The 14,061-nt window shown below is 37.9% G+C and overlaps 1 protein-coding gene across 10 annotated transcripts in view; it reads left to right on the forward strand.

The window, feature by feature from the left end:
- Positions 1–14,061, forward strand: part of MYO5A (myosin VA) — a 212,025-nt gene that overhangs the window by 113,543 nt on the left and 84,421 nt on the right. For all 10 annotated transcript variants that reach the window (XR_014059930.1, XR_014059931.1, XM_081511474.1 and 7 more), the window contains 3 exons: positions 2,997–3,137; positions 5,662–5,787; positions 7,078–7,161. Coding sequence is in view for 8 of the 10 variants with exons in the window: in XM_081511474.1 (XP_081367600.1) it covers positions 2,997–3,137; positions 5,662–5,787; positions 7,078–7,161 (351 nt within the window). In the remaining 2 variants the exon portion in view is untranslated. The remainder of the gene's footprint in view (positions 1–2,996; positions 3,138–5,661; positions 5,788–7,077; positions 7,162–14,061) is intronic.

Here is a 14,061-nt window from a genome sequence, read left to right on the forward strand (position 1 = left end):
GCACACAACAACAAGCATATTGTTAGGGCTTCCCTGGTGGCTCAGCAGTAAACAATATGCCTGCAATACAGAGACACAAGTTCAATCCTTGGGTCAGGAAGATACCCTGGAGAAGGAAATGGCAACCCTCTCCAGTATTCTTGCTTGGGAAATTCCGTGGACATAGGAGCCTGGCAGGCTACATTCCAGGGGGTCACAAAAGATTCCTACATGGCTTAGTGATTAAACAATAACAATAACAAAGCATATTGTTTAGAGATAAATATCAGAAGAAATAGCTGAGGAAGTTAAAAATGGTTGTTTCCAAGGAATGAGACTGGGATTGGGTCGGGATAGAACAAGGGATTGTTGCTTGTCATCATAAAACCTTTAGACTATTTGATCTTTGTAAAATTTTGCATAAAATATTGTACTTTGATAAAAATTTGGACCCTCTTTTTAGCAAATTAAGCTACTTAGTATAGTGAAATAATGTAGAAGTGATCTTAAAATTTTAAGCTGTTTCCATAAGAATGTGACTGGTATATTTTGTGTCTCTGCATAAGGAACATTAATAAAAATCTGTCAGACACTAAGTGGAATATTATTTTTTCTCAAGGTTTTCCTGAGTTTCTCAATACTTAAATCAACAGCAGAGCCTTCTGCTCTTTCCCAGTGTATTTTGGCACGAGGTGACTGGAAGTATTAAGGAACTAACGCCAGCCTCATTAGGGACTGGCTAATTTGTTTATTTCCCGAAGACCTCATGTCTCTGCACGTGTGTTTCTGACTTTCTTGTTTCCCTTTCCCTCTTTCTGTCTCTATCCATCTGTTTCTTCTCTCTCTCTCTTTCCTCATACACACACACACTGCAGCTTAGCCTCTCTCTGCACAGGAGAGAGGCTTCCCTCTCTCTCTTACTTCTCTTCCTTCTCTCTTCCCTCCCTCTTATTATCAGATGGTATATATTTTGTCTAGGTTTTTGCTTCCTCACTTACCTCACACTTCTGTGAACAGCAGTAGTTGAGGTGCTTCTGTCTTCTTAACTTGCTTAACTCCCATTCATCTTGACTTCTTGCAGCATCAGCGTTCACTGTTCATTGTCTGTTTCCCAGTTCTTATATCTGAGAAAAGAGAATGTGATTAACCCAGTTCATTTGTTCATCAGAGATCTCTGGCCCTTAACTAGCTGTGACTTGGAGCATGGGGTCTTACAGTAAAGAACTTGGTGCTCAGGCTGCTCCCTCAGCAGGGGCCGTGGGGTGGGCAGGGGCAGGGGAAACATGGTGACTGGCAGGTTAAGTGCTTGGAGTCATTACCTTATCGAGTAAGCATCTCTTGCCATATTGAACCTCATGCCCTTAATTTTGCAATTAAGAAGGAAAATTTTTGAGGTCCCATGGATTTTGCCAAACTAAACATAGAGACTTGTATGAGAAACAGGCTCTAAAGTTTGCAGCAGTGTTTCTATTGTCAATGTGAAGACCACACTGCATATAGATTAGTGAATTAAAGAAAAATAGCATTCATTTGTGGGGAATTATTGGTACCATCAGCCAGGGCATCTTACTGACACATGGTGCCCCATTTGCCTTCTCATTAATCAAAAGAACAGAAGAAATTTGCTTTCTAATTAGCATTACATAAATATTCATACGCATGACAAGTTTGGGGTGTTTTTTTTTTAACTAAAGCTTTCACACCTGGTTAGACTATGAATGCTGCAAATGAGCCAAGAACAGCATTATAATAAGTGTAGAATAAAGTGGGAAAGTTCCAGATGTGTGAGGAAAATAAAGTATCAGAAATCTTGATAACCCTTAAGTTTCATGGGGGTTTGGGTTCTAGGAAATATGTGTTGTCTGCTAATAGCCACAGAGGGATAATCTTCCCAGATAAGTTGCAGTACATGTGAGAGAACCAGTGTGACAAAGGAGACAAGAAAGGAAAGCAGAACCCTGCAGGAAGAAATGAGTACAGGTCATCAGCAGCTATAGAAACTAGAATTTGTGGGTTGGCTCCGTTGGCTGGGCAGCTTGATGCAGTGCTTCTATTGCCCTTCCTTCCTAGACCAACCTAACTATCTTTCACTGCAGACCTCAGGTCACACAGCCCTTCCTCAAGGAAGCCTTCCCTTGCTACCGTGTTCCAAATTAGTTAGGGACTCCTGAGCTCATAGCTGGCCATTATTTTTCTCTGGAACATTATTACAGTTTGTAATTCTGTTTCTTGTGATTGTTTGATTTCTGTCTGTTTCTCCCACTAGTCTTCAAAGTCTATTAGGGCTGAGTCTGTGTCTGTTTTGCTAATGGTGTGTAGTGACTGGGACAGGGTAGAGAGTCAATACATATTTGTGCGTAAGTGAGTGAATGGAGATGAGAAGCAGTGGCTGAAGCATTTAGCAGAAATAGTAATGTATTTGTAGTGGTTGCAGCTGCTGGCAGAATTGGATGTAGAAGCCAGAAAAATGAGCCATAGATTCGCTGACTGTGGAGGATTATCAAGGCAGACACAAAAGACCAACTGTTATCTATTTCTGAGGCACATGAACTTCAACACCATGGTCCCTTAAGGGAATTACTTTGTCATGCTGTAAGCATCACCCAGAATGTTTCAGTAGTCTGGAGGGCATCCTCTCTGCAGGTTGTTCAAGGCCAGCTAAGGCATTTCTATGCCCATATGATTAGCAACACTGTGCAATAATTTAAGGGGCCAAAAAGTACATAGTCTGGTTTTGGATATATACATATCAAAAAACCAAAAGCTGCCACATTTATCAGCTATTTAAATATTCACATACCTAGATTTTCTTGTTTGCCAAAAATCCTATGTAGCTGAGGTTTTGCCATATGTGGTTTCTATTTGCTTTCTTATATTGTTCTCTGCCTATAAATTACGTTTCTCCAAGATTGCTGCTAGAACCCATTGACTGTCTCAAATTTTGTTTTATACATGTTTATTGACTAACATTTATGACAGTGATGTAGTAATGCCAGTTTTTTTCTTTTTCATTTCAGCATGTCTTCAAATTAGAACAAGAAGAATATATGAAAGAACAAATTCCCTGGACACTCATAGATTTTTATGATAATCAGCCTTGCATTAATCTTATAGAATCTAAACTGGGCATTCTAGATTTGCTGGATGAGGAATGCAAGGTAAGTATAATTTTCTGATGTATTTAATATATCAAAATTGTGCTTTGAGGTAAAATGGTAAATAGGTTTAAGCAGAGATTCAGTAGTATACCATGAAGTGCCACAGTGGCAACAAGTGGGGGTTACCCTAACTTGCATTCTGAAGTGTCACTAGCTCCAAAACGTTCAAAATATAGTTGAAACTAGGAGAATCTCCCTTCCCTTTTCAGCTGATTCTAAGTTATGTGAAAAACTGGCATTATATACAGCTGCTACCAATTTTAGCCACTTTTTTTATTGATATGCTTATTTGTTCAATGCTATGATATAGTTTAGGAAATGTAAGAAATTGTACAAAAGGTATTTTGAATAATAGTTCTAAATACCTATAATTTTAAACTTGACTAGTTGTTGTTTATTATATATATGGTAGCTAAGAAGTTTTAGTTTTAATATTTGAAGATGCAGCTTGTGAAAAATCTATTGGACCCCTGGCTTCACTGCTGAGTGATCCTAGACAAACAACCTATCCTTTCCCTTAGTTGTTCTTTAGTTTATCTGCCATAAGTTACGAGTTCATGTAGGCTGATCTTCCTAAGCATCCAGATTTCCTACAACATTAAGAATACAAAGGCAAATACTGTATGTTTTCACTTATATGTAAAATCTAAAAAAATAAAATGGACAAATGAATGTAACAAAACAAAAAGAGCCTCCTGGATACTAGAGAACAAACTAGTGGTTACCATTGTGGAGATGGTTGGTGGGAAGGGCAAGAAGGCAGGATTAAGAGGAACAAACTACCAGGTATAAAATAAACAAGATACAAGGATATAATGTACAGCACAGGGAATATAGTCAGAGTTTTATAGTAACTTCACATGGGGTATAATCCATAAAAATTTTGAATCACTATGTTGTACTTAAACTAATATAATACTGTACATCAACTATACCGTCAATAAACTAAAAGAATACATGTAAAGGTGTTCAGTTTCACTTGAAATTAAATAAAACGTAAATCAAAACAAAAATAGGGCACTGCTTTTTACCTATCAAGTGAGTTTAAATTTGATAATACAAAATTAGTATTTATTGCATATATACTCTTGATGAAGGGCAAAAGTTAGTGCAACATATTTTTGAGGAATATTTATCAAGATTTTAAATACACATACCTTTTGAACCAGAAGTAGAAATGCTGAGAGTTTACCCTATGAATATACTTACAAAAGTATCCAAAGTTTTTCTTTAAAAGGAGCCATTGTGGCAGTTTTCATAGTGATAAAAAATCAGTAACAACCTAGTAGTCATAAATACAAGAATGCTATTATTAAGAAGAAAAAAAATACACGGATGGCTAAGTTGAAGCTCCTTCTTGGTAAATGTCACATTGCACATGAAAATAGGTGGGTTATTTTTAAGTATCTTTTGATACTGATTTCCAACATAATTCCGCAGTGATAAGAGAACAGACTCTGAATAATTTCAATACCTTTAGACCTTGAAATTTTTGCAGCTTGTTTTATATCTGTGGATATGTCCCAGTGTCTCCTTGTTTACAGTCTATGGGAAATTGAATAGAATTTGTATCCTACTGCTGTATGAAAATTGTATAAAGCTTAATTATGTTGAATTGGTTCACAGTGCTTTTCAGATCTACTAGATCCTTCTACTTCTCTGTATATTCATGCTGTTAGTTTTTGAGGATTTGATACTGAAACTCCAACTAAAAATCTTAATTTATCTACTTAAAAAAATACTTGTAATATATAGTGGAACTATATGTAACCTTGTTCTATATTTTTCAAATCTCCTGTAAATATGTTATCATACTTTCATAATTTAAAAAAATAAAAATTTTTAGAAATGCAAGGAGTTTATAGAATGATACTATTTGTATCCATGCCTTTAAAGACAGGTAAAGCAGTTGGTGGAAATGGTGAGAGGAGACTATTCTCTGTTTTATACCTTTCTGAATTATATAAATAATACTATGTGCAAATGTTACCTTTATTTAACAACTTGTTTAAATATATGATAATCATGGTGTTTCATCTTTCATTTGTGAGGCTTTCATTGCTTTAAAAGTATATTGAGTATTTATTTGATGACCCTTGGTCCAGGCAGATTGAGTTACTCAAAGCTTGGGCTGAATCACCCATGGCAGGTCTCAGTCGTTGCTTTTCGTTCCCAGGTGGCGCTAGTGGTAAAGAATCTGCCTGCCAATGCAAGAGACCCAAGAATATTAAGTTTGATCCCTGAGTCAGAAAGACTCCCTGGAGTAGGAAATGGCAACTCACTTTAGTATTCTTGCCTGAAAAATTGCATGGACAGTAGAAAACACACACACACACACACACACACACACACACCAATCATTCATTGGGTACCTCTGAAAGAGAAATGTGAAAGGAACAAGTTCCTGAATTGGATGTTAAAGTTGTTAGGCAAAGCCAAAATACGGTCTCTTGGGTGATGCATTAGAAGAATCTCATAACAATATTCACCTTGTTTTCTTACTCTTTTTTTCCCCTGAATGTAGATGCCTAAAGGTACAGATGACACTTGGGCCCAAAAATTGTACAACACACATTTGAACAAATGTGCACTATTTGAGAAGCCCCGCCTATCAAACAAAGCTTTCATCATCCAGCATTTTGCTGACAAAGTAAGGAAGCTTTATTATCTCTTTCCTATTTAAATACTTAAGTTTGAAGAGGAAAAAAATCAGTAGTGAGTAGATAGCAGTTTTTTCTTTGCTGAGCTTTCATTCTTTAGCTCTTTATAGGAAAAGTAAGCTTAGTTGTTGGCTTATTGGTTTAACCTAAATGGAATTATATTATGAAATAAGTGAGTGTTTACAGTCCTGTATCTATAATTCTGAAATCCAAGAAACTCTGAAATACACAAGTATTTTCATAATTCATTTAGTGGCTAAACCTGATCTTTGACCTGAAGTAACATGAGGTTATTTATAGTCTTTATTTATCCCAGTTAGGTGGATATTTATATATTTCAGTGTAGAAATATTAATATGTTTGATTACAGATTGCTGCTTCAGATCTACTTAAAGATTCTGGGTTCTAAAGCATAGTGACGCCAGAGGTTTCAGAAAAGAAATTGTGGATGAGTGTGGCCCTCTGAGATTGATTCAGTGGGTCCCTGCTAATAGGGCATGTAGACCTGCTGCTTCACAGGTTCTAGAGTCTACTCAGAAAATCTGGAGCTGTGACACTAGTTTATATTTCAAGCAGGTTGTGGGGGTAGGCTTCTGGTAAGCTTCCCATGGTCCCTGTCAGAAATTGAGGGTTTTCAGAGTCTGTCCTACATCCAGCTGGAGATCTTTGGATAGCTTCAGGGCCATCTAAGGGCTTTGTAGTACAGGCTGGGGACCCTTGAGTGGTAGATAGCTGAAGTCTTTTAGAAACAGGGAGAGTCCAGTCTCATGTAGTCCTACTTACCAGCTCATACAGTATTTACCCAGACTCCACCTCTATCCGTGATCATCACTTCAGCTTTCTGCCAGATAGCTATTTGTCCATTCTGACCCTCTCTCTCACTTCAGTCTCTTCTTCCCCAAAGGAGACTTCCCCTGCAGAAAGGTGAACCAGGTTTGGAGGAGATACAGTGGTTGGCCTTGGGGGAGCTCTCTTTGGCTTGTTTGAGAGAAGAGAACAGCCTCTTATGAGTCTGCTTACACATGAATTGGGATCATCTTTTAGATCACAGTTAATCAGCACTGCCTCTGTTCTCTAGGAAAAGCAGTATTTGAGAGTTTTACTCTAGAGTTAACATGCTTGTTACCAAGAATGATACTAGTTTCTTAGAATAAAACTAATAACACTTCACTGAGAGCCCATCCTATAGCCTGGGCCTAATACTTATTTTTGTTGTTGATGATAAATTGTATCTATTCAAAGCTTTTATTAGCTAAGGAGATTTTCCAATGTGTTTTCAGGTGGAATACCAGTGTGAAGGCTTTCTGGAAAAGAATAAAGACACCGTTTTTGAAGAACAAATTAAAGTTCTTAAATCAAGCAAGGTAATCTTCTATAGGCTTTCTCTAATCAAGATATATTCATTAAAATGTTCATGACTTAAGCATTAGCTTTTTAACAATAATAATAATTTTTCTAACAAAATCAGCCCTACTGTTGATTTAATTTATCAAATATATGTGTCATGTCTTATTTTAAATGCCTTACAATTGTTAATTCATCTAATCCTATGATGAGGTGATATTATCACTACTCCCATTTTACAGAGGAGGGAACTGAGGCACAGAAACTTTGTAGCTAGTCAATCAGTTTCCAAGCCAAATTAAAATTCAGGCTGTTGAGCTGAGAGTCTGCATTTTTAACCACGTGCAGTGGTATTTTATGTGAAACTATTGCCTCACAGAAGTTCCAGGCTCTCTTGTACCTTTGTGAGACACCATGAGAGAAAATTGATGGTTTTTGTATTTTGCTGTGTCATTTTGAAGGGATGCACCAGAAACATGGCCTCAAGCACTCCATCCAGGTAAAAACTGACCTCTGGATCAATGAGTACAATTTCAGATGTGGTCCGAAGGACTTTGAAATTATTCTTCTTAGGCTTAGATACCAGAAACACTGCATTCTAGTAGGAAAAGAATATTCTAGATTGTAATGAACTGTGATGTGTATCTGAGGTTGGTTATGAGGTCGATCCCAACCTCCACCCTCTGACACCCATCAGGAAAGCATTGGGAGGGGAGCACGGCTCACGTTCATCCTACAGGGAGCAAACCAGGAAGTTAGTTACTTGGTTACTTAATTTAACAAAATAGATATTTAAGTATTCAGTGAAAGATTAAAAATATTCATGTGAATTCTTACAGATTTCTGACCAGCACTTTCTGTTTTTCTGTTTTTTTCTAAGAAAGTCCTTTTAACTTCAATGGAATGTTATATGAACATTTTGATTCTTGTTTTTGGAATAAAAACTTTTACTTTCAATTATTTTGATAATAGAAAGATCATATAAGGACCAAATTCCAGTTTTAACCCTCAGAAAACAATGAGTCTATAGTCTTAAGTATCTGTAGGAAAAGTCAATTTTTCACTTATCCTTGTAAGCCCTGAATATTAATGCTTTATAACTCATAGGAATGATGTGTAAGAGAACATTCTCTCACAGTGCCAATCACTGATGTTGTTTAGTTTTTGTTGTTGTTCAAAAACAGTCAGGTCTGACTCTTTGCGACCCCATGGACTGCAGCACGCCAGGCCTTCCTGGCCTTCACTATGTCCTGTAGTTTGCTCAGACTCATGTCTGTTGAGTTGATGATGACATCCAACCATCTCATCCTCTGTCACCCCTTCTCCTCCTGCCCTCAATCTTTTCCATCATCAGAGTCTTTTCCAACAAGTCTGCTCTTCGCATCAGGTAGTCAAAGTATCGGAGCTTTAGCTTCAGTATCAGTTCTTCCAATGAACATTCAAGGTTGATTTCCTTTAGGATTAACTGGTTTGATCTCCTTGCAGTCCAAGAGACTCTCAAGACTCTTCTCCAGCTCTGTGGTTCGAAAGCATCAATTCTTCAGTGCTCAGCCTTCTTTATGGTCCAACTCTCATATCTGTACATGACTACAGGAAAAACCATAGCTTTGACTATGACTTTTGATCTTTGTTGGCAAAGTGAAAAACCATGGAATTCTAATGGTACTACTCTAAATAATTTAGCTTACACAGAGCGTTCATCGATTCTTATTCCCCAGGCACCCATAATCTTTTGTGACTTTATTCTGAACTTTTCTGATTGGCTAGTGAATCCTTAATTTCCAGGAAGTAGCTCTGCATTCTGAGGAATCATTTGGAGTGACTTCCAGTCTCTTTGGGGCTTCCCAGGTGGCACTAGTGGTAGAGAACCCTCTAGCCAATGCAGGAGACATAAGAGACATGGGTTCGATCCCTGGGTTGGGAAGATCCCCTGGAGAAGGGCATCTTCTCCATATTCTTGCCTAGAGAACTCCTGGACAGAGAAGCCTGGTGGGCTGTAGTCTGTAGGGTTGCGAAGAGTTGGACACGACTGAAGCGACTTAGCACAGCACTGCCAGTCTCTATAGCACTGTTGCAGTTGGGATAGAGGTGGTGTGAGATGTACATCCACTGCTCCCAGTCAGCAGAAAAAACCCAGCTCAAGGGTATGAACTTTATATTTTATTTTTTCTGTATCTGATAGGAAGTAAGTGTAACCTACTGTTGATTTGTACTCTTGGAAGTACTAACTTTAGAAGATCAATATTTGTGTTATGTGCTTTATTTTTGTGGTAATACAGTGTGGGGTTCTGTTTGTGTGTGTGTGTGTTTTGTCTTCCTTTTTTTCCTGTAATTTTGCAGCTTCTGGCCAAAATTGTCAACTTAAAAAAGAATTAAGGTATTAAAAAACTTAACAGAAAGTGTCTTAATTTATATTTTCCCACCATAAAAATACCTTCTGTTGCCACATCAAGTATCAAGAAACACATAAATTGGGACTCGACTAAATACTATTAAATTGCAACTCTACCAAATACCATGAAAAAGAATTGTAACCTCTGCTCTCAGTGTTGCTAATTGATGAGGGGAAGCATAGTTCATCTACTGAGCTTATTCTGCAAATCTCTCATCTGTAAAATAGAATCGTGATAGTATCTTCTTTCAAGTGTTGTTTCGAAGATTAAATAGGTTGTATTAAGCTCTCAGAGCAGTGCTTTATGTATAAAAAGCTTAGTGAATAATGGTGGTGTTACTGAGATGAATTCCCACATCTTCATGAAGCAGTTACTTGGATGCTTCTCTCTTTTTTAATACTATTTCATAGACATATAAGTTCAGTCTTAAACTATTCAGATTCCTGTCTTAAGTATAGACAGATAGAAGAAACAAGATGGAATGTCCAGGCATATCTACCTACTTACATATCTGACTGTCTGTTTCTCTGCCTTTCTCTCTTCAAATAAAGTTGAAACACTCAGTCAATAGGGTGAGGAGGGCTGAGACTGTATAAGCTGGTTGGTTTGCAATCCATGAGGAAGGCCAGTGTGGCTGGAGTGAGTAGGTGATGGTAGGTGAGTAGACTGTGTAGGATGGGTAGAGAGAGACCACTTTTTGGAAGGCAGTATAGTAAAGAGTTGGAGAAGGAAATGGGAGCCCACTCCAATATGCTTGCCTGGAGAACCCCACAGAGCCTGGAGTGTGCTACAGTTCATGGGATCACAAAGAGTTGGACACGACTTAGCAACTGAACAACAACAACAATGGTAAAGAGTATGGATTTTATTCCTGTTGCTTTGGAAAGTTTGGACAGTTTTCATATGGGGGATGATATACTATTGTGTGGCAATATGGGGGAGGCTGGAAATGGAGAGAGTAATCCAGGGGAGAGACAGTGGATTAAGATCCTGAAGTTATAGCAATGGAAATGGCTTATCATTTATTTGTGGGGAGAGTTGACAGCTCTTGTTGATGGTTTGAGATGGAGAATGAGAAAAGGGGAGAAATTGAAGATTATTTCTGTGTTTTGGGCCTCAATGCTGGATGAATAATGGTGCCACTTACTGAGGTGAAGACATAAAAGATCAGGCTTTGAGAGAAAGAATCAAGAGTTCTGTCTTAAACTCATGGAGATGGAGAACAGACTTGTGGTTGCCCAGGGGGAATGGGTTGGGAGAGGGGTGGGGTTGGAGGTTGGAATTAGCAGGTATAAGCTATTATATATAGAGTGGATTAGAGACAAGGTCCTATGGTTGCAGCACAGGGAACTATATTCAATATCCTATGATAAACCATAATGGGAGAGAATATGAAAAAAGAACAACATATATCTATGTATAACTGAGTTGCTTTGCTTTTAGTGGAAATTAGCATGACATTGTGGATCAGCTATGCTTCAATTAAAATAAAAGTTCTGTCTTGGACATGTTTTGCCTGAGATGGCAATTAAGTAGTCAAGTGGACATGTCATATAGGAAGTTGGAAATGTAAGTCAGCAGGTCAGAAGGAAAGTCAGAGTAGGTCATATAAATTCATAGTCTTTAGAGCAAGATGGCACTTAAAACAATAGCACTGGGTAAGATTGCTTAGGGAGAACAAGTATGTAAAAATAGTAGAAAATAAGGCTTTCAACTTCTGGAGGCTAGCCTGAGGAAGAATCAGGAAAGAAGTCTGAGAAAAATGGCCATGAGGAAGCAGGAACGCTGCCTAAAGAAGAAATCATAGAGTAGTTTCTAATATGACAATGTAAAATGCACTTTTTAGAAATGGAAACTCAATGTAGAGAATTTTAAATTCATAATTTGTATAAAGAGGACACAAAACTTATGCATATACATATGTGTGTGTATATTCTGAACTCTCAACATTGAGCAGTTTTCTGCTAGATATTGTTGAGATTTAGTTAAATTGTAGCACCAGTGGTGAATATGATATTTCAAACCAACTCTATTAACCATTGTACACAGAAGAGACAAAAACAAATTTAGGTAGGCAGTGCTAACGTAGAGCTAACAATTTACTTGTGAATGATAGAACAGTATAGATAGATTCCAGAGAACTTGGCCTATTATCAAGTAACTTAACATCTTAATTCCGTGCTGAGTTTTCAGATCAAACCTATTCAGTTCAGTTCAGTTCAGTCGCTCAGTCATGTCTGACTCTTTGCAACCCCATGAATCGCAGCACACCAGGCCTCCCTGTCCATCACCAACTCCTGGAGTTTACCCAAACTCATGTCCATCAAGTCGGTGATGCCATCCAGCCATCTCATCCTCCGTCGTCCCCTTCTCCTCCTGCCCTCAATCTTTCCCAGCATCAGGGTCTTTTCCAATGAGTCAGCTCTTCACATGAGGTGGCCAAAGTATTGGAATTTCAGCTTCAACATCAGTCCTTCCAGTGAACACCCAGGACTGATCTCCTTTAGGATGGACTGGTTGGATCTCCTTGCAGTCCAAGGGACTCTCAAGAGTTTTCTCCAACACCACAGTTCAAAAGCATCAATTCTTCAGCGCTCAGCTTTCTTTACCGTCCAACTCTCACATCCATACATGACTACTGGAAAAACCATAGCCTTAACTAGATGGACCTTTGTTGGCAAATCTATTAGGAACTCTTATTTTTCCCCTTTGTAATACAATATAACGGTAAAACATTCCCCCCTCCCCTACTTTGTAGCCAACCAAGCTGTATGAACTCTGTAAATCAAAGGATACATTCATTTGTGTAGCAAACAGTCATTATTGGTATGTTATGTATAACAAGTTGTTATATACATCATGAATTATATCCTAAATTATCCTTATAGTTAATATACACAGTGTAGCAAGCAAAATTAACTGATTTTGTTGTGTAATGAAAGAATTCTCTTAAGAAAATTATTTCTTCTGGAGATACTCTGAGATTATTAGATAAATAATTGGTTGTTGCAATTATACTTTGACTTATAAGAAGGATTTATTTTATTTCTATGGAATGCATCACTATTATAAAGATATGTACATATATCAAAACGTTCCTGTTGGTTAGTTTGAAGTCTCTTTTGTTCCATAAATTTTTTTCCAACCACTTTAACTTATACTATCCATCCATTTATTAACTACCAGATCTTTTAATAGTCTTTCTTTTCACTATCCTCAGTTCAGTTCAGTTCAGTCACTCAGTCGTGTCCAACTCTTTGCAACCGCATGAACCGCAGCACACCAGGCCTCCCTGTCCATCACCAACTCCCTGAGTCCACCCAAACCCATGTCCATCGAGTTGGCAATCCATCCAGCCATCTCATCCTCTTTCGTCCCCTTCTCCTCCTGCCCTCAATCTTTCCCAGAATCAGGGTCTTTTCCAATGAGTCAACTCTTCGCATGAGGTGGCCAAAGTATTGGAGTTTCAGCTTCAACATCAGTCCTTCCAGTGAACACCCAGGACTGATCTCCTTTAGGATGGACTGGTTGGATCTCCTTGCAGTCCAAGGGACTCTCAAGAGTCTTCTCCAACACCACAGTTCAAAAGCATCAGTTCTTTGGTGCTCAGCTTTCTTCATAGTCCAACTCTCACATCCATACATGACTACTGGAAAAACCATAGCCTTGACTAGACGGACCTTTGTTGGCAAAGTAATGTCTCTGCTTTTTAATATGCTGTCTAGGATGGTCATAACTTTCCTTCCAAGGAGTAAGCGTCTTTTAATTTCATGGCTTCAGTCACCATCTGCAGTGATTTTGGAGCCCCCCAAAATAAAGTCAGCCACTGTTTCCACTGTTTCCCCGTCTACTGTTTCTGCCATGAAGTGATGGGACCGGATGCCATGATCTTAGTTTTCTGAATGTTGAGCTTTAAGCCCACTTTTTCACTCTCCTCTTTCACTTTCATCAAGAGGCTCTTTAGTTCTTCTTCACTTTCTGCCATAATACAAAATTGATTGCAGGAATTATGCAGTTAAGTTATAAATCCTTTGAAAACAAATGCAAAGCTTTACTCTTTTTCCTATAATCCAAACTACTTTCTAAAAATTACTACTAATTCATGATTTTTAAAAATCTTATGTTGTAGAACTAGTTCTTGACACCCTTCCCAATTGTAATGTTTTTTAGCTGGTGCTCACCATTTGAATTGATGTGTAGATAAATGAAGCATGATGATGGAACATTTTGTGGAACTGAAGTGATAAGATAGGACTTTCAGTTAGTCTGTTGCTCATAAAATAGTTATCATTTAAAATCAGTAAAATGTTTAGAGTGGGCATTTCCCATGGATTAAGATTTCAGACCTCAGCAGAGCAGTTTTGATTTCATTTTCCCCAAACAAGGTTGTAGAATTATTGCATTTTCCACCTATATTTCTGTAGCACTTATGTCACCTGCTCATATTTTTGGCTCCTACCACAGATATTGATTATTTCTGGAATGTGACTCTGAAAGGAGTTACTTAAGGAAGGAAATCACTATGGA

The sequence above is a fragment of the Giraffa tippelskirchi genome, chromosome 7 (genome assembly GCF_054371585.1).
Source record: "Giraffa tippelskirchi isolate mGirTip1 chromosome 7, T2T-mGirTip1v1.2.pri, whole genome shotgun sequence".
NCBI lineage: Eukaryota > Metazoa > Chordata > Mammalia > Artiodactyla > Giraffidae > Giraffa > Giraffa tippelskirchi.